This window comes from Acomys minous, assembly GCF_964271855.1.
Source record: "Acomys minous genome assembly, chromosome: 1".
Taxonomy (NCBI): Eukaryota; Metazoa; Chordata; class Mammalia; order Rodentia; family Muridae; genus Acomys; species Acomys minous.
In genome coordinates this window covers 82,556,128-82,577,121 of record NC_140483.1, presented here as the reverse complement: position 1 = coordinate 82,577,121, position 20,994 = coordinate 82,556,128, and the positions used below count along the sequence as shown (strand labels likewise).

At 47.0% G+C, this 20,994-nt stretch overlaps 1 protein-coding gene across 1 annotated transcript in view; it reads left to right on the top strand.

Annotated features, from left to right (window-relative positions):
- BCL2 (BCL2 apoptosis regulator) overlaps positions 1 to 20,549 on the top strand; it is a 173,136-nt gene extending 152,587 nt beyond the window's left edge. Inside the window, exon 2 of the mRNA XM_084763218.1 lies at positions 15,342 to 20,549. Within this exon, the coding sequence (XP_084619344.1) occupies positions 15,342 to 15,476 (135 nt within the window). The 3' untranslated portion in view covers positions 15,477 to 20,549. The remainder of the gene's footprint in view (positions 1 to 15,341) is intronic.
- Positions 20,550 to 20,994: the final 445 nt, after the last annotated feature.

Here is a 20,994-nt window from a genome sequence, read left to right as displayed (position 1 = left end):
CTCCTTTGAGCACATGGGTCCTTAGGATTGAACTCATGTTGTCAGCCTTGGCAGCAAGCACCTTTACCTTTTGAGATATATAAAACACTTGTTCCCTGGCTGCCTATAGCCCTATGGGAAGGTTGTGGAACTTTTAGGACATGAAGCCTTGCTGGTGTAGGTACATCACAGGAGGTGGGCTCATAGTGTGTAGACCCCACTTCAGCTTTCTATTTTCCCTGTGCTGGCAAAATGACAAAAGCCAACTTCCTGCTTCTGTCACCTGCTGCCATGCCATCCCCTCCATCATGGATTCTAACCCTCTGGCACTGTAAGCCAAAATAAACTCTCCTTAAGTTGGCCGGGTGTGGTGGCACACGCCTTTTATCCCAGCACTCAGGAAGCAAAGGCAGATGGATCACTGTGAGTTCGAGGCCAGAGTGGTCTACAAAGTGAGTCCAGGACAGCCTAGGCTACACAGAGAAACCCTGTCTTGAAAAACAAAACAAAACAAAAAACAAAAACAAATAAACAAACAAAAAAATGGAGGGGATGGAAAAACACAGCCAGTGGAGAAGACTAGATAGCAACCGAGTTGGGGGAAAGTTAGGTCTAAAAGAGCTGTCCCAGCAGAGTGCTGGCAAAGCCTGGGAAAGCCAAGACAGGAGAGCTAGAGTCTTTTCATGCAGCCTTCTTGGTGTCCCCTACACTTGGCTGTTAGGTCAAGAACAGGCCACACTGGAGGTGGAGTGGAAGTCATGGCCACTGTCTCCTTAGCTGATATGTGCTGGCCCCAGACTCAACTTTTCAACTGGGTGCATTAGAGACCTGTGCTGAAGATGCCCAACTGCACATGCAACTCCAGACATGGCTTGTCAGGGCTCACTTGCTTCAATTACAGACTCGCTCCACAGACTTCTAGCCTTTTGAAACAAACCTAAGGACTGTCCCATGAGCATAGGCAGGGTCTTGTGAGAGAGAGAGGCTGTGTGCCTGGGGTCTTAGGGATTTACAAACCTAAGGACTGTCCCATGAGCATAGGCAGGGTCTTGTGAGAGAGAGAGACTGTGTGCCTGGGGTCTTAGGGATGTAAAGGCCTTTGTGTAATAGTGAAAGATACAGACTAGTATTTAAGCAGAACCGACTTCCCCATTGGGCCACATCTGCAGAGGAAGGCTGCGGGCTAGGTAGTGGACAGGACTGCGGCTAGGCAGCCCTCCACAGGCCTCCCTTGGACCCTATGGTGTGGAAGTTACCACTGTTGATTTTCCTTGTGGGCACAATTCCTTTGGATCCTGAAGAAGAGCTGAACAGATCCCCAGAAGGAAATATAATCCAGTTGGCACTTCAGAGGCTCTCGGGCCTCAGGTAGGCTTTGTTTCTGTGACTCAGGGAAATTTTGTTCTCCTTCGCATTCCAGAATTCCCTGCAAAGCAGTTCTGTACCAGGTAGGCTTTCCCTGAATTACATGGAAGGAATTTCCCCCCTTGAGATTGGAGTCTCTATCAGCGTAAAAGCTCTTGAGGTGGCGCGGTGACACATGTGGTATCAGCCAGCAGGGCCAGACCACAGACTCGGAGGAGTCCAGAGTGTGCCCCACACATTCCCGTGGGATCTAGCTCTACAGCATGCACGGGAGGCCTCATGACTTGTGGTTTCCCGTGGTCACAGGGTCCCTTTTCTGATAACGCAGCCTCAAGGACTGACTCATGCCTGCCTGCATACACCAGCTGGCTGCCTCTGGGACTGCCCCAGCACAATCCCAAACTCCCAACTTAGTTCCATGCCCTGAACATCCTCAGCTTTCTCTACTTGATATTTTTTCCCCTTCAGTACTGGGAGTGAACCCAGGGAAAAGCTAGCACTAAGCTATTCACTCAGCTCTCTTTGAAATCCTTAGGGTTTGGGTCCTTAAACTTCTATGCATCCTACCAGCCTACCTTAAAACATCTCAATGCATTTCCTCTGTCTTCTTTTGTCAGCCTCGAGCATCTCTAGTGTTATGGCTTCAGTTGTTATGTGTCTTGACATAATTTTGACCTCCAACAGGAGAAGCAAAGTTTAGTTGAAGAATCCCGTGTATAGGGCTTTTACGGCCTTAGATTCAAATCTCACTTAACTTGGGTCAAATTCAAGAACGTGTCTGCTGTGAGTCTCTTGTCCTGTGTTGTTTATAAAAAGCCACCCTATGGGGCCTGGCACAGTAGTTAGCTCTCACTCTGCATCTCGGATTTAGTGTCTGGCCAGAAGTAGACACTAGATGAATGCTTTGAGGAGTGGTCTGAATCCCTTTGGGTGGCCTGAATCAAATTCCAAAGATAGATTCAAAGGAGTGGAAGCCAGGCCTCCTTACTGAGAAAAGCCGCCATGAAGTAAGGACTTACAGAGTTTGCAGTGATTTGTTACAAAAAAAAAAAATATGATGCTTCATGCACCTGGATCCAAAGTGAGCCAAGGTGCCAAACCCAGTGTCCCCTCCCAATGCCTCCCCTTCCCCAAGCTTGAGCTTCTTATGCTCTTATGGGAGACTCTCTCTCGAGTTGGCATTTGTGAGGTGCTTCTGGGTAATGAGTGAGCATTGCTGTTGTCACGTGAAGCCCTGATCACCAGCCTCCCCTAAAGTACTAACACAGTGCTGTGCACAGAGCCGTTAGTAAATACAGCGTTACTGGCTGCTGCTGTAGCAGTCCAGCATCACGGTTTCAGTAGACGGGGTTACTGGAAAGTCACAAGTAGAGACTCGGGTGTTGACAACCGGCATGCCAATCCAGCTCAAGAACTTTCATCTCCGACTGAGGCATCGCCAGTGCTCATGGGCCCAGAGACATGACTCAGTCAGCAAATATATGCTCTTCTGCAGGTACAGCCTGGCAGGCTACAAGATGACAGAAACAGTTACCTTGGAAGTTAAGTACCCAAGAGCACTTCTCACTCAAAATACCCATCACTAAGAGCACTCGAGTGCTTCGGACAGTGGGTGGACTTTGCTTGTGTCTGCATCAGACTCACTTAGACTGGCCTTATGACAGGTCTTATGTCAGTGGCCTCAGGCCAGCCATCTAATCAATGTGTCTGGGGGTTCTGCTGACGGAAGAGATTTCAGCTCCCCCCATCCACCTTTCTCACCCCTCCTTTCCTCCTTCCCTCTGTCCCCCTCTCCATATATGGCCCTCTAGTTCTGGCAGCCAACGCACACTGACTGGGACCCTCTCGGTTAGCCGCCATGCCAGCATATCTCAGCCCTGTGTTAATGAGCTTGAATCCAGAACACCAGCCTTGACCCTGCTCAGCATTCATATGCTCCATTCCTAACAGCTGGTGTTAGCAACACACAGGCTTTGCGTTTTCCTCGAGACATAGCGGGTTGTCCTTTCTGTGCTCAGGAAGACAGTTGGAGGAAGGAAGAGGCTTGTCAGAGAGCCAGCCAGTGTGCCTTGAAATGCATCTGGTTTTCTTCACACTGAGTCTGTCCAGGTGAACTGAGCTAAGTCATAAACTACAAAACGAAAGCAGATTTTCCTGAATGCGCCCACATGGAACACGCTGAATTCACCGCCATGTATCAACCCCCGCCTGGGACGGAGAGGATGTAATCACCCTTCCTTTACGGATGGCTGGATTGATGGTGCAGATAGAAAGCCTCTCCTATGGGGTGCTCCAGGGACCATCTCAACCATTTTGACTGTTGCAGAAGGAATAGTTCCTAGGGCTGCCAAGCGGGGGGTCAGGAGCAAGTTGAGACTCGTTCTGTCTTAGGGGTGCTTTGGCTTGGGATATTAGTAGGCTGTGACCTTTAGGTAGAGTGTGGGACTTATTTGTCCCAGATCCCCAAAAAACCAGTAGGAAGAAGGCGCCCTGTAGATGGCACAGCTGGTCAGTGCCCAGCAGATGTCACCGATGGAAACAGCTTCTCCTTTGAGCTCCTTACTCCTATGTGCCCCCTCCAGGGTTGAACTCCCCATTTGGAAATGCAGGTTCTTTGTACCCCCTCCCACCAGCCTCAGTCAACACTTGCTGCTTTAAACAAGTGAGAAAGCCAACATTTGGCTGCTAACTCTGCTCCTCCCTGTTTAGTCAATGCAGAGCTCCCTCTGTTCCCTGGCCCCAGCAGCGATGTACCGATGGCGGAGATTCGACCAGGCTCAGAACTTCAGAAGCATGTGCTTTCAGTTCCCATTTTTGGCATAGTTTCATGAATTAACTCTTGCCTTGATATGCAGGGCCAGGCCACATGTTCACAGGCCACATGGGGGACATAGTGGACACTACGTGTGTGGCCCAGGGAATGACCTACACGGTGAGTGTACCCAGCTGCCTCTGGTCCTGTGGAGCTTTGGTGCTTATGTTCACACTCGTGTATAAGGGTGGGCAGTGGGGCAGGTGGGCCAGTGGCCAGAGACAAGGAAACGAGTGAGAACACAGTAGCCTCAGACACTGGGGTCCTATCTAATGCTAACTGCGCTCCAGACATGGAGAGTCCCATCTGGCTCCCAGCACAAGCAGAGCTTCACACTTTTCTCCCAATCTGAGGTACACTGGCTTCTTGGGACTAAGTAAAATTGGCATGAATTCCAGGCGCAATAGTGAATGTCTGTGGTCACAGCTACTGGGATGCTGAGGTGGGAGAACTTAGGGAAAGCATCACAGAAACTCAGCTTGAGACCAAGCTAGGTAACAAAGTAAGACCCTGTCTCTTGAAAACAAAATAATGGTACAAAATGTGCTGTATAGAAATACGGGGTGTGGAGAGGCTGGGGAAGGACTTCTGGGAAAAATAGCTGGCGTATGCTTATAAAGGCAGAGATTGGAGGCACAGGGAAACAAACACCAGTGGCACGGCACCTTTTCCCATGCTAGGGGGGAGGGACACAGGTCAGAGCCCTAGCAGAGGGGCCTGAGCCCAGGAAGTGAGTTCTGAGGCCAGCAGGGGCCTGTGAAAGCAGAATGCTATTGAGATGGACCACTGTGAGGGGAATCAATTTTGCTAACATACCTTCTGGCATTCACCAGTACATCCTAAGCCATATCCCCAAGGATGCTGGAGAAACAGAACAAGACCTTGACAGCGCAAGCCCAGATGGAGCAACAGTTTGCAGAGGAAGGAATTGTACGGCCTTCAAGAATGTGGGCCTCTCACCTCATCACGGGGCGCACTCAGCTGGCCTGACTCCTCACCCACAACAAGTCGGCTGAACAATCCTGCTGTAGTTTGCTTTTAAAGGCTAACTGTGGGGGAGACATTCATAATGAAAGGAGTCTCACCTCCCTGGTTCACATACCTTCTAAGCAGAGCTGCAGATTCAGACACTCTGTCCAATTCCATATAGTATAAAATTGTCAAGCCTCCCCCTCGTGGATTGCAAGAAATATAGTCATTTTTAAAAATATAGTTCATCTACCATGGAATTCCACTTACTATGATGAATTCATTGGGTTTTTAATATTCAAAGAGTTTAGTACTAGCACCACTAAGTCCAGACCTTTTCTTTTATCGACCTAAAAGCACGTCTGTACCCATTGACAGTTATTCTGTAATTGTCCCGAGCTCCTGGCAGCCATTCATCTGACTTCTGTCTCTGAATCTTCCCTATTTGGGACAATTCACGTAAGCGGAATTGTACTGCACTTGGACTTTTATGCCAGGCTTTTCTCATTGAGATTTTGTCTCAGGATTCACCCAGCCTATAGCACAGCGCATTGCCTCATTCCTTTTATGGATACATAGCATCCCACTGTGTAGACATACTGTGTGTTTTCTGTTTATCAGGTAGCAGATAGTTGGGCTATTTCTACTCTTTGCCTTTTGCAAATAATGCCGATGTGTTCGAGTTTTTATATGAGCATATGTCTTCAGTTATATTGATTGCATACTAGGAGTTAAACTGTTGCTTCATGCAGTAGCTCAAAGTAACTATTTAAAGAACCTTTAAAGTGTTTTCTACTGTGGCCACACCCTTTTATATTCCCACTGCCATCATGTTAAGGCTCCAATATGCTACATTCTCACAAATGTTACTGTCCATTTAAAAAAATTACAGCCATCTAGTAGTTCTGAAGTGCAAGCTCATTGTAGTTCCAATGGCATTTCCCTAATAACTAATAATCTTCCGTGTATTTCATGTACTTATTGGTCACATGAACACCATGTAGCAGAATGTCCATTCAAATTCTTTGCCTGCTTTTCAGTTTGGTTAGCTATCTTCTTATTATCTAACTAGCTATAGTAAGATTTTTGCACATCGTGCTTTCTTAAGTAACTCAATAACACAAACTGATATTCTCCCCCAAATAACAACATGTTGTACATCCAAAGATAGAAATGTCATACCACCAGGAAGAGCTCTGGCCAAGAGGACAAAGTGGAATGTGGAAAGCAAAGTGGAGAAACAGCCAGGGCAAAGCCTCAGAGGCAGTGAGGCCAGCAGTGTGTGCCCCCCACAAACTTATCCACTCCAAGTGAGTACCTGGTCCCCAGGTTATAGAACCTGTCAGAGGCAGGGCTTACCAGGAGAGGCAGAGGAGTTCTAACCCAGCCCCCTCCCTGCCCTCAGCTCTGCTTCCTGCACTGCCTGGATGTTATGAGCAGCTTCACACTTCTGCCACCATGCCTTTCCCATCATGATGGACAACATCCTCAAATCCGGAATCAAAATAAACCCGTCGTCTCTTATAGCCACATCATTTAGCACAATAACCAGAAAAGGAACTGATGCCAGTGCCTCCCTCTGTGGCTCTGCAGACATGTTATAAATGAGTACCACACACTAAGTGTCTTCCTTCCGGGCCAGGACACTGCAAGACCAATGTCCCTACATGCATAAAATGCTTTGAATAGACTGAACAAACCCATGCCCATTAAAGCTGCGGTGTGCTTATAGAATATCACTCAGAAGTTATACCATAGAGACTGTTGGTGCCGCACTGTCCAGCGGAAATAAGACGCCAACAACCAGACTTCTCGAGATCTTTACTCAGGATTAAGCTCAGTGGGAATGGCCCCAAAGAAGGGAAGGGCCAAGCTTAAGTACAACTCAAGGGCCAATCAGCTCATGCCAGGTGCCACCTCCTCATAGGTCCGCGTCAGAGCAGGACTGCTCGTCATCAGATCACCAGTTACCCTTGCACAGCCTTTTGCCATATAAGGACTTGTTTATCTTAGAGAGTACTCGCCGTCGGGATGGCGGAAACCTGCGCCTTGTTAAGGCGCGGCACCTCGAAGCTCTCCACAGAGACAGGTCATACGTAAAGGCTCCTCGGTGCTTTCCACAAAATCATGTCTGGTGATGAAATGAACAAGCAAGCTGGAGATAAGATGCCAGGGCTGGGTACTGATCGAGACGCCCATCTCTTTTGGTATGAATTTGGTGAATGGAAGGGCACAGCTGTTAACCTACGCCCATTTCCACATATGTCTCCTGAAGTGTGGGCCTGCTCATACTCCCTGTATAGGAGGGACCTGAGCCACAGGTGGACAGGCAGCCCTCCCCACAGGAGTCGCATGGCTGGACTGTACCAGGAGCTTGCGTCTGTGCTCCTTTCCTGCTCATGTCAGGTCAGGTGGTGAGTGGGCCCAGGACCCTTCACGTTCTTGCCAGGGCCTGTGGGTCTGTCTGTGGGTCTGCTGGAGCAGCTGGATATGGCTGGGCGCCCTTTGACCAGCCTTGTGGCTGTGTCACAGATCCCTCTGTCAATTACTTTCACATTGTTCTGCTCCAGAAATGAAGCAGTCTTCGTGTCTTTCACCTCGCACCCTCTTTGGCTCCTGAGACCCACCACCTCATTTATAGCCTAGCTAAGTTTTTATAATAAAATATATGCCAACCCATTTCAGGCAAGCAAGTTCTATTTGTGTTGCATTTGGGCTTCTCCTCTCCTGTCATTTGTCCAGCAGGTTTCTACTTACCACCAAATGATGCTTAGATTAGGTTTTGTTGGATATGTCTTTGGCCTGTGCTTCAAAGATCCCTGCCCTCTAGGCCCAGGGCCTCTCCAAGATGGAGGTGCATTGACTGGGTGATGGATACCCTGAGGAATAAAAGTGGCACGTCTCATGCCTCGCCAGTGTGTCCCTTTCCCACCTAGAGGCCAAGCCACTGTGTGTGGCCTTCAGCTAGATGGTCAAAGTTGTCTTTCCATTTTCCTTTCCCTCAAACCTGAAGTCAGGATTTTGGGAGACGAGGGAAGGCTCAGAATTGAAGGCCCCGGGAACAGACACAAGCATGCCACTGACAAAGCCAGCCTTTTCTGCAGAGGGAACCCTCAGGGCCTGTTTAACACAACGTGGCTACAGAGGAAATCCTGCCTAGCCAAACGATAGGGGGGAAATGGAGTCACTTCCTCACCAGCTGCTTTACTCAAGTAGAAAAAAAAAGCCCTCACTTCCTTGCGAGTGCATGCTTCTGCTTTCGCTCGGAGCCAGTTCTGGTATCGAGACAATCACGGCTTCCTCGCCCTCACGGAGCACTTCCGGCCTTCACTGATGAGTATGCCCTTGATGCCACCTTCACCTCCTTGTCTCACTGGCATCCTCTTGGGCCTAAGTGTTTAATATCAGCAAATAGATGATGCCGGGAGTGAGTCTCCTGCCTCTGAAGAAGCGCCTACGACTCAGAACTACCCAGCTTGCTTATGTCTGCCTGAGTGTCCAGAAATAGCACTGGACCTTGCTCATCACCCTTGTTTTATGCAACAGACATGAACACGGCCAGCTGCAACCTACTGGCTGGATTGTTGTGCATTTACTTGTAGAGAGCATTTTGTAAGTGTGTCTTTCCAGTGTGGAGGGCTTGCAGTCAGACACCTGCCTCGTGGAGGTTCACCGTGAATGAAGGTGGAAGTGATGTAACACTTAGCAACCCAGCAGCACAGAATCTGACCAGCAAGTCCCCACGTAGATGACTGATGCACCCTGTGAGCTGGCTGAGCATCCTTCCTTTGGGAAGGAACTGGAGGTTGCTGCAAAGAACAGTGAGTGTTCTTTAAGTTGGCGCTTTATTTGGCTTTCAAGTGCTCCTTCTCTAAAGACTGTCCCTTACTTTGGGAGCTCTGTTATATAATCAAAGAAACCAGCTTCTTCCACTAATGTGTGTATTTGTCAAATGGTTAGTAGGTGACAGACACCTGCTCCAGGGATCCACAGAGAAACAGAATACAGACCTTCAGCTGCAGGTGCTAATGGTTGGAGGAGGCAAACATGGAAAGAGACTATTCATGCCATAGGTGACAAGAAAAAAAATTTGTTTTTGCTTAGTGTTAAAGAAAGTTGTCTGTAGAAAATGGCTATTTTGAGTCTCTGAATGAGCAAGAGTTCACCAAAAAGAAGAAAGTGAGAAGAATGGGCCAGACTTGAAGAATTTGGTCTTTGAGAAGAAACATTGAGGTGAAGGGCTTGTAACTAGATAGAGCGTTCTGGCTACAACAGGAAAACACTTAATGGCAGAACACGAGACTGGAGGTAGAGAGCATGGATTGGAAACCACAGAAGTAAGTGTAAGAGGCAGAGATGGAGATGGAGATCTGTGTTGGTGGTCGTCAGTACTGCAGACATCACCCCTACCTACCAAGCCTTCCCCCTGCAGTGTTAACTAACTTCACCTCCAGCTCCAAGCCACATGGAACCCGTCTCCCTGCTCTAGAGCCACTTGACCCGCACACAGTGGGTTGCAGGTGCTACGACACTGGCACCTGTGTAGAGCCAGGCTTCTTGCTCTGCATACCAGGAGTTACTGTCTAAATCTCCCAGCTTAGTGTTCCATGCTGGTCCTAGGTTCCTCCAGCAGGGTTAATCTCTCCAAGGATAGGGTATCTCTTGCTGGGAGAGGAGATTCTAACTTGGCATTTTTTCTACTTTTAGCATCCTGTGGTCATCTCCCAGGTAGATTGCTTATCCTTAGTCTTTGTCTTTGGGTGTGTTAGCGGGGGAAGCCATGCTAACAGTAGAATGCTCTCGGGTCAGTGGCATGTGCACCATGATGGCGGGAAGAGGGGCAGAGTTGGTGGAGGGAATGATGTTAGAATGTAACTGGAGGGTTAAAGAGATAACTCAGTTGACACAGTACTTGCTGCAAATGCCCGAGGGCCGACATTTGAATCTCTAGAACCCATGTCAAACCTAGGATGACATCACACATCCCAGCACTAGGGAGGCAGAGACAGGAGGGTGCCTGGAGTTCACCAGTCATCCAGCATAGCTGAACTGTTGAGCTTTATGTTCAGTATCTCCAAAAGTAAGACAGAAAGCAACTGAAGAAGATACCCAATGTTATTTCTGGCTTTGATGTGTGTGTGTGTGCATGCACCTGAATTTGTAGATGCACACTCATATGAACATACACATACAACACACATGGTGTGTATGTGCACCCACATACGTACATGTACACCCATGTGAACATACAATATAAACAGGCATGAATGTGTACCTGCATGCCCACATGCAAAACATATCAACATACACATACAACACACACAAGTGCTTATCTGCACCTGTGTACATATATGCACACCATGTGTGAACATGCACATATAAAGCACAAAGGAAAGCAACTGGAATCTGGCAGCTTGAATAAGGATAGGAATCTGTACAATGACTTCATAGACTTCTTCACAGGGGCGGTGTTTAAGATGGGAGCAGGAAAGGAGATTGACACAGAGTGAGATGGGGGTCCATGCAGAAACCAGTGACATCGAGTATGTATCTGGACCATCAGAGGAGGAGAAAGGTGCCCATGAAGGATTTAGCAAGGAAAGTCCAAGAGACAAGAGGAGCTGACAAGCATGCTGGCCCTTAAGCACACAGCAGCTGTGAGTGCCATGGAGTGCTCTCAGAAGCATAGAAGGAAGTTACTAAGATGTTGGTAAAATGAAGGTGGAAAACAGAACCAAAGAGAGGGGTTGGCAGCTTGTCTGGAAAAGGAAAGAGAGAAGATGGCAGCTAGGGTGCATCACACAGACATTGTGATAAAGTCAGACATTTATATGCCAAGAGGAAGAGGCAGAAGAAACGGTGAAGCAGAATGGTGCTGAAGAGTGGGGACAGTTGGTGGAGGAAAGTTCCAGAACCATAGAAGACAGATGAGTGACCCCAAACAAGCTTTTGTGGCAGTTTGTGCCCATTGGCCCCAAGTTACTCAAAAGGGGGTGCCATTAACTGCCACAAAGAAAGCAGTGCACGTAGGAAAGGGGGGTGACTGCTTGGCACAGTCCTGGGGAGAATGAGAGGCTCTGACAGAGCTGGAAATTGCTGAGCTCCTCAGAAGCTGTGTGTTGAGTGCTCCTCAGTGCTGTACTGTTTGGTGTGGTTTTTGGAAATACCTGGAAGCTGAGACAAGGCACAGTGTGGAATGGAGCAGAACCCCAGGGACGAGATGTGCACGTGGGTGACCGTGTGTATGTTTGCATACACACACACAAATGTGTAGGTGATTGCTATGATATACTAGTGTGCTAAAGTGTATTTCTGTTTGGTGGACCCATTACACACATGTGCTGATGTTATTTTCGGGCCTTTAAATTATTTGGTGGTATTTCTAGTAAACACAACCAGTTGTTTTTGTTAATTTTTCAAGGTAAATAACTAAAAGTGGGATGGCTAAGAGAAAGATAACATTTTAAAGTCTTTTCAGAAGCACCGCCAGACTCCAGGGCTTTCTTCATTCACCCCTGCCTGGGATCACAGACTTCACCAGGCGTCTTAGAATGCCCCGACTCCAGCCAGCCCAGCCAGCCAGCCCATTTTTGGCTCTTGATTTTATTTAAATCTCATCCATTTTTTGCCAACCAGCTCAGTTTGGGTTTTTCCAACTTTATTTTTTCCTTAAACAACATTTCATAAAAGATTCTGAGCGAGGGATGTAAAGTTTGAAGGGTGAGCGGCCTTCAGGGAGGGGTGCATGAGAGAGACCAAGAATAGGACTCCAGAGACAAGCTGGCGTGTAGCTGCGGTGCAGCATAGAGCAATGGGCACCGCTGTAGCTGAGAACTGGCCTGTCACTGTCCATCCCTCTCTGAATTGAGCACTTTGCCCTGTGGGTCACCCTGGGTGAATGCACACTAAGACTGTCTGTAGCCTCACAGTGTGAAACTTGCAAAGAGCAAGAAAAGTACGTGGGGAGGGGGATTTCTTCTCCCTATCTGACGCGTGGAGACCAGCAGAGGACAAAGGACCTCTCCTGGGGCCTGTGAGCACCCCTAGGCCCTGCAGGTGCAGTGGGGAAGCTGTGCCATCTTTGACATGAGCCGGGACCCTGCACTCACTGGACATGCAGAGAGAACCAAGTGTCAAAGACCAAGATTGTCTTTCCTATCTTTGTGGCTTTTTTTAAGAGAAGATATTTGTTTTATTTTAAATTGTGTGTATTTATTTGGGTGTCAGGATGTACACATGAGTACAGGTCCCCACAGAGGCCATGGACCTTGATCCCCTGAAGCTAAATTTTCAGGATTTGTAACGTCCCAACCTGAGTGTTGGGAGCTGAATTTCGGTCCTCTGCAGGAGCAGCATATGCTCCTAACCACTGAGCCACCTCTCCAGCCCTTTGTTGTTTTTAATACATAAAATGAGCAAATACATATTTTAAAAATGGCTTTCAAGCTTAAACAAATAATGACAGGCTCTTCAAAAGACTTTAGAAATCTCCCTAATTGGGATGTTTGAGAAAGCAGGGTTCTCTCTAGAAACACGTCTTCAGAGGTTCAGTTCTGAGGCCACAGGGGCCCCTGGCATACATGCTGGGATTACAGAGGGCAGGCTGTAGGGACCTCCTCCTGCCTTCTCCAGAGGTTAGACGATTCACCGCCATGCTGCCCTACAATGTGAGGGACTAGTGAACTATATAGCACAAGCAGGCATTGCTGCCTCACGTCCATCCATCGTCAGAGCTAATGCTGGCTCTAGGGGAGCTGGGCGGCAGCTTGCACACAGGAGCGATTAGGCATTCCCACTGGAGGGCATAGGTGGGTGGAGCCGGTGCATGGCTCCCAGAGGGCAAGATGGAGGGCGCAGACAACAGGACACATCGCTGTCACTGTGTTGCTTGCCCTTCTGGACCACACTGACAGATGGATTGAAGGAACATATGTTACCCGTCACAGCCACCAATTGTACAACTAGGCGTGCGATAAATAAGGTTCCGGGTTGGAGAATTTGCTGAAGGCCACAAACTAAGAAGTGTTCAGACCAGAGGGGTCTGCCCCTGATGCATCTGCAAGTTCAGAGGCTTTCCAGACCCTTCGGGCTTCAAAGCCCAGCCCCCTGTCTTTGGGCGGAGAGGTACTAATTTAGCTCACCTCCTTTTCAGAACGCCGTCTCTTTATGGTGCACTTGGGAAATGATCCTTGGGATGCTGCCTGGAGCAGCAGAGTTACAAGCAGCCCAGGGTCAAGGATGCCCTGAAGCACTAGGGTATCTTTGGCTGGGCTCACAAGCTCATGGCTATTGAAGAGATGGGAGAGGACCGCCAGACATGGCCGTTGTTCTTCCTCTACCTCCTCTGGTCAGGTGGCCCATTCTCATGCACAGGGAAGGATGCGTCTTCGGGAATTGTCAGGGTGGGACCTGAACTGTGACTGAGAGTCCCTTGCATGTATTGCATTTGTTCCCTTTGCTGTCTCTTCTGGAACTCAAATTTAGATTCTCCCAACAATAAATATATAAAAAGAAATCATTTGCGCCCCCTCCTGGCAAAAGTTAGTCTAGCCCCTCCAGAGATAACCAGCATTTGCTTGGGGCCAGCTGGCAACTCAGTCTATTGCAAAGGTGGCCAGCATCGCTGATGTGCACCCGGGCTGCGTGTTCTCCTGTGGCCGTTGGTCTAGGGGGTGTCCCGTCAATTAAAACGTCTCAGCCTCAGTGCCATTGGCATCTGGTTCTGAGTCGTTCTCCCTAGTAGAGGCTGAGCATGCCTTACAGGATGTTGACATCCCTGATAGCTACCCACTAGATGCTATTAGTTCATTTGCCCCAGATAAAGAGGACAAATTATTTTCAGATATCCTTGGGAGACAAGATGGTCTTTCATATGAGCCACCACCCAAAACCACAGATACTTTGCAAACAGTGACTTTGGTCAGAAGGCCACTATGGGGTGGCAAGAACAGGTCAGCACAATCCCTTCATGGTTATTGTTAACAACTTTGATGCACATTGTCAATAGAGTTGTAGGAATTTATTCTTTCAAAAATGAATGGCTAAACACCCTATATACAAAGGTATATGACAATATTACTTATAATTCCTAAAGTATGAAACACTATAAAAATGTTGTTTATAAAGTGTGGTACAGGATACTATGCAGTCATGAAAAATAGCCATGTAAATATATATCTAGCAATGCGAGCAGCTCTCCTAGCCATGCCTTTAGCCTCCCCTGTAAGACTTATTCAGGATCCTCAGAGGCAGTTCCATATAGAAGGCATGTGGCCAAAGTAGGTCAGATTCAAAACAATGTGAGGGCTGAGGAAATGGCTCAGCCGGTAAAGCACTTACTGCGAGAGCATAAAGACCTGCTTTTAATTCCCAGAATTGTGTGAAAAGCTAGGTGCGGTGGCACACAGCCAGAATCCCAGCGCCATGGAGGGCAGAGTGAAGGGCATTCACTTGGATATGGATTCAAATCCTGGTTCTACCACTTATTGATTCTGAGAGGCTTATCCTGCCCCTTACTCAGTACATTTTTTTCAAGTGGTGTGGGTTGACTATTTGTCAAAACTGCAACCTGAAACCTTGGCCCTTATGCCAAGCTTTTCTCACTCCCTCACAAGTGCCCCGTGACTGACAGCCCCTGCTACAACAGGCAGGTGGCGAGATTTTCATCTTCTGTACAGGAAGACCTAAAATGATTTTGTAAGACCGGTAAGAAGAATAAATAAGAAAATGAATGTACAGTCCCTAGGATACAGCAAGCACACAATAAAAATATGTAGGCAGCATTGCCTGGACAATGCTTCATCGGTTTTATGAATGGCCATGCTAGCAAAAAAAGGAATTGCAATACGGCCAATTTTCTCCAGTGTCTTTATAAACTGACTTCTCCTGAACACTTTCTTATCCATTGCTGATGGATATGATATTTCCTCGGGGTGAGCCCTGTTTCGCAGAGCTTTGTACAATATGAACTTCTAGCTTCACGTTTTATGTACTGCTGAGTGTCTGAGCACTTGGCATGTAAACACCTCTGACTGAGTAAGCTGCTTCCCAGACCATTGCCTGCAAAGAGTAGTTTTTTGAATTGCCCACTGACATCTGAGGTCGCCTGGCATGCTGAGGTACATGGTGCCATGCCTCTGTCCTGCTGATGGGGAGGCCTTCTGAGCTCTCTTGTGGTTAATGTTCTTTCTTTGTCTTTTTCTCTTCCCCACTGCAGGATGCCTTTGTGGAACTATATGGTCCCAGCATGCGGCCTCTGTTTGATTTCTCCTGGCTCTCTCTGAAGACCCTGCTCAGCCTGGCCCTGGTGGGGGCCTGCATCACTCTGGGTGCCTACCTGGGCCACAAATGAGGTCCACAGACCTGCCCTAAACAAATATGCAAAAGGTTCACTAAAGCAGTAGAAATAATATGCATTATCAGCAATGTACCATGAAACAAAGTTGTGATCTTTTTTAAAAGCGGAACACACATACACACGTGCGCATACCACACACACACACACACACACACACACGCACACACACACACACACACACATTCAGGCAAACGGTCGAATCAGCTATTTACTGCCAAAGGGAAATATCATTTATTTTTTACATTATTTAGGAAAAATGATTTATTTATTTAAGGCATTTCCATTGAAACTCTAGGCTTTGAAAACCCTACCAGGAATTCCCAAGAACCCCGTGCGGTTCTGCCTGCTGGCCTGTGCCTGTGGACACGGATCTGGGGTCTGGCCCCCCCATCTAAAGAGCAAATGGCACAGGATCTTCACTGCTGGGGAAGCCTGTAGTCTGGCTGCTGGAATCCGTGGATATGGCTTCAATGTGATCTACATACAATGGCCCTGGTGGCTAAGATATTGTAGGGGGCAGGTGCCTACAAGGAAGTCTGGTCTTCCTTGAACTGGAGAGAGGACTTTTGTATGTGACTCCCATGGTACATACCCAGTCATAGGACAAAGGCTGGGAACTTCAGATGGACTTGGAACCCATGAAGAGTTCCCCCACTGACTGACAGTGATGGAAAAATGCCCTTAACCATAGGAAGTTATTTTTTTAAGCTACCAATTGTGCCGAGAAGCATTTTTAGCAGTTTATACAATATCATCCAGTACCTTAATCCCTGACTGTAGATATTCATACATTTTGGATATACCCACCCCTCCTCCAAAACTCACGGAGGCTTCTGGATTTGAGGAAGTGGATGGGTGGTGACTTCTGCTGCATCAGGAAGAATGGGGTCTCCCAGCCCTTCAGGCGGCCACAAGTGCCTGCTTCTAGGAGAACCTCCCTGTAGCTCAGCAGCGGAGCCCTGGCCTGGCCAAGTGTGGCCCTCACCAGCCTCGTCCCAGGGCTTGGAGCAGAGTGGGTTCATTTCTGAATGTCTGGAGCCAACAGAGCTCAGACTTGCACCGTGAGATGGAGCAATCATCAGGCTCACATCCTGGGGCCTGCTACCCCCAGCCCTGCCAGGCCAGCCTGCTTTGTCTGGAGCCTGCGAGACACCCTTCTGAAGACACTTGCCACTGCAGAGAGGAGAAAGCAGGCTCAGTGCCTGTCCTGCCAGAGGGTGTGGTGAGGGCAGGGACACCACCCACAGGAGAAGAAGCCTTGGCCCTTTGGCAGCCACAAGCACCTGTTAGCAGTGGTCTGTCACATTTAAGGCAAGGCTTTAAGCCACTTTGGAGAGGAATCCAAAGGAAGCAGTGAGACCAGGTTCAAGGACTGGATGGCCCAGGTCTGTGGAATTACATGGAAAACATTATCTTGTTATAGTTTGGTTTGATTTGGAAACCTGACAGAGGGAGGGAATAAAAGGTTTTGGTATGTATAGAATGTGGAGATTATCTGTACATCCTGGGGCCAAAAAAAAAAAAAAAAGATGGAAAATTATAGAGGAATAACAAAAGAAGTAAGATGTCTAGCTAATGAAAGGGGAAGCACTTCCTCCCTAAGTTTAGAATTAGCGCAGAGACATTTGTGGAGCGACTTCGTGGCATTATCACATTGTATATCATTCATCTGTGTTAGCGTTGGAATGTACTTCATTCAATGTTTATTTCCATGGTTAGTATTTCAAAAGCTGCTTTCAAAAAGAATCCATGCATCTCAGCATTTTAAAAATTGTATTTAGTTTACGACCTAGAATTTTTGTTAGTAATGAAACAGATACTTTTTCTATTTGAGATATTTGTCTCTTGGTTCTTCAAAAGCATTTCTGAAAAGGGGAAACCCCTGAGAGAGCTGGAGGGTGGGGAGAGAACCTGGGGTTCATTGCCCCCTCAGCTGCTTTGCTCAAACTCACTTCTCTGTATAGAACCCCCAGGATTGTTTATTGTGATGGATATAGCTGTTGTTCCTTTGACCTTGTTTCTTCAAGGTTTACTCGTCCCTCGGCGATTCAGCATTTAACTCAAGTTACCTAGGATTACATGCATGTGTGCTTAAACCCATGAGGTCCATTCTGTTGGAAATCCAGATGAGAAACAGAGCAAAGGGTTAGAATCTGGCTCTGGTGGTGGGCCTTCTGAGCGTTGCTTTGTGTGGCCTGTTCCAGCATAGGTGCATCAGGAGCCCTCTTACCCACCTCCCCTGGGCCTGCCTCCCTGAAATGCAGAGGCCCTTGCATTGTCGCAAGAGCAGGAAAGCCAGACCTCTCAGTAGGCTTCAGAGAACAGTATGATCAGAACTTTTCAAGTTCAACTTTTAAGCAAAATATTATCCTATGAAAGGTTTACATAGTCCACGTGATGAATATGGAAAAACAAATCCTGTGCTGCTATCCCGCCAAGAGCATTGCAATGGAATCAGTTTGCAGTACACGCGAGTGGCGGGGCTCCTTCAAGCTGCTTTCTAGAAGTTACGATGAAGAACACAGACATTTTAAATATAAAACCTGTTTCTCTTTTGTTTTTGTTATTATTGTTCAAACTGAGATTTGTAGAGTATTTGAAAATGTATATATATTAAAAAGAAGAGAAAAAGAAGAAAAGAAGAAGAAGAAGAAGAAGAAGAAGAAGAAGAAGAAGAAGAAGAAGAAGAAGAAGAAGAAGAAGGTGGTCATAAGATTCCTTCAAGTATGGGATTTTGTTTTCTGATTTGAATGGCAAATTCACCCAGATACTGGACCCCAGAACTGGACAGTATTGTGGCTGCACTTGCTCTAAGCATAGTCGACGGTTTGCTTTTCTTGTTAAAAACATGTTAGGAGCAAGGAGTGTATATAGAAGTCTTGACTAACCTTTTTCTTCCTCCTTTTTAAAAAATAGTCTCAAATATTTCATAGTCGGGCAACAGCGAGCCATCCCCATGCATTTCATATTAAGAAGGGCTTCATACCCAACTCTCAACTCCTCAGTAAGCTTTAGAGTCTTCTCTCTATCAATAAAAGCCAGGAGACACGGAATTGTGAGGCTCAGAGACGGCCAATCAGGAGAAGAGCACCCCAGCGCCTTCCGGTGCTCCACTGCTCACCCCCCCACTCTGAAAGAGAGATGGAAAAAATGGAGAAGTTCATTCCCAGTGATGTCTCAGTGACTGAGCATGTGTGCAGGCTTGAGAATTCCATGACAGCCACAGCTAAGGAAGCACTTTCCTGTAGTTCAAGAAAAACCCTCCACCTTGCCCAACTCGCTTGTCTCTGCATGTCTGGGTGTGGCTTTCATTCATACGCACATTTTTTTCACTGGCACATACTTATTTATTACATCTAAAAGCCTCGCTGTGTCTGGAGGAGGGGGAAGCAGGGTATAGGAAGTGTCTAATGAACTCAGAGCGATTAAAAGAAGTAGTACTGATAATGGGGTTGATAATGGGGTTATTACCCAAGGGTCTAGCTTCCACAATGAATGGCAGTCTGTATTTGTAAGCAACCCTAGACTAAAAAGGACTCATAAATGTGAACTTCATCTCTAACTGGGCTTTGAGGGTGGCGGGTGTCTTTATACTTCCTTATCACCTATGGTTAGAAATAGACGCCTACCCTATCAGGAAAAAATAACAGGGAAGGGTTGAAATATAAGCCAGCCTAAGGAACTTCGGGAACCGCTGAAGTTCTGCTCTGATCTTATACTATGGTGTCTATTGCAGCTCAGACAAATATGGTTACACACTTCTTAAGAAATACAATTCTACATTGTCAGGCCCATGAAGGCTCTAATCAGATCTGTATTGTTGCCCAATTTGGATCTTTCAGGGATTTTTTTTTTCTATGCCATTAGTATAGGGACAAAAGACATTTGTTATGATGTGGGAGAGAGGAAGCTCTCTTCGATGAGTTCAACACTCTCCAAGTTGGACCAGAGTGTGAAGGCCTTCAGCAGAGGCAGAACTGTGGGGAGCGAGGGACTTTTCCAGGGCTCAGAGTTCCGTCCCCTTGAAGGGTTTTGCGCTAAGCTCTGTGGTACCAGATTCCAGGGACAGTGACAGAGTTCAAAGTCAGGCTTCATATGGTCATGCGAGAGCATATGTTTCAAGTTGGTTATGACTAACGAGTGTTCAAACAGTAAGTTTGACATTTTAACCAATGAGATGTTTAAACAACAACCTTCCAGTTGGTAGGGACATCTGTTTCTCAATTTTTTTTTTATACACAGTGTAGAAGAAAATAGATAAAGTTAAGGAAAACGTTGTGGGACCGAGTTAGGTAAAGGATTGCATCCATCCCGGAGCCTCAGCCTAGGAATCCTCAGAGCTCTATAGACACCTATGTGCCGCGCATCTCACCAGCACAGAGAGAAGCAGGTGGAGGGTGTATGGTACCTTAGCATTTCATCATGGATGTCCAAGAAAAATAGCCTAAAGCCAGTGTGTTGTGCCCCGAGTTCAGAACAGAAGACAAAAACAGCCATGGAGAAGCCAGCTTATCGGAAATCCTGGGAATGTTAATGTGCGGCCATGTGGCCATGCTGCCTTGCTTGCACCTTCCCTCTTGGGAAACCTGCAGTGGGCCCTCCAGCTGGCTCATTTCATTAAACTCTCCCCTCCGGAGATAACATCTGAAGGATTGATGGTAGATTCAGTTTCCTTTAGGAGACACTTTGCTTTGGAGAGGGGGGTTGTTTAGTATGATATCTTCTTAAGTTTTCAGCTAAGCTTTGCTTTGGCTTCAGTTATATTGGGGTTATATTTTAAATCAAGTCATGTACAAATAAGTGTTTTTGTATTGAAACCTTTGTTATCAAGATTTTTGTACTTTTAGCCATGGGCTGCTTTTAAGGTTGATACTTTTAGGTATGGCAGATACCTATAGCACTGTACATACAAGAAATATGTAAGTGTACTTTGCATAGCTAAGGTCAAGTAAGTCTCCAGTTGGCTACCGTTAAATATAATGCACTTGATTTGTGTTGTTGGATAATGTTACATTACCATTAACTCCCCATGTCTGTCTAAAGAAAAATAAAGTGCAGTGTGTGGCATCCGTTGTCCTCTAAAACTGTTTACAACATGCTAACATGGCTGTGCCTGCTACCTGTCATTATCAAAGAAGCCTTTGGAAAGCCTTCTTAACAAGCCGCTGGGATTATCCTGAACAAGTTTTACACAAGTCCTTGAAGACTGGGTGAAAGGATTGCCTTACCAGAGAAATGACCTTAAAAGGAACATCTTTTGGGTTTTTGGCTGCTAGACACCTGCGCTGGTTCAGGATGGAACAGCCATGAATTCCATTGCCTGGGAGAATTCATGTTGCTGTTTGGTGAGTTCTTTCATACAGATGGGGACCCCAGCCCCCGCTCCTATCCTATTTTCACTGCTGTTACTATAATAAAATATTCTGACAAAAAGCAATTTAGGAGAGCAAGCATTTATTTAAGATCACAATTCCAAGTTAGAGTCCACCATAGTAGAGAATCCAAGGCCACA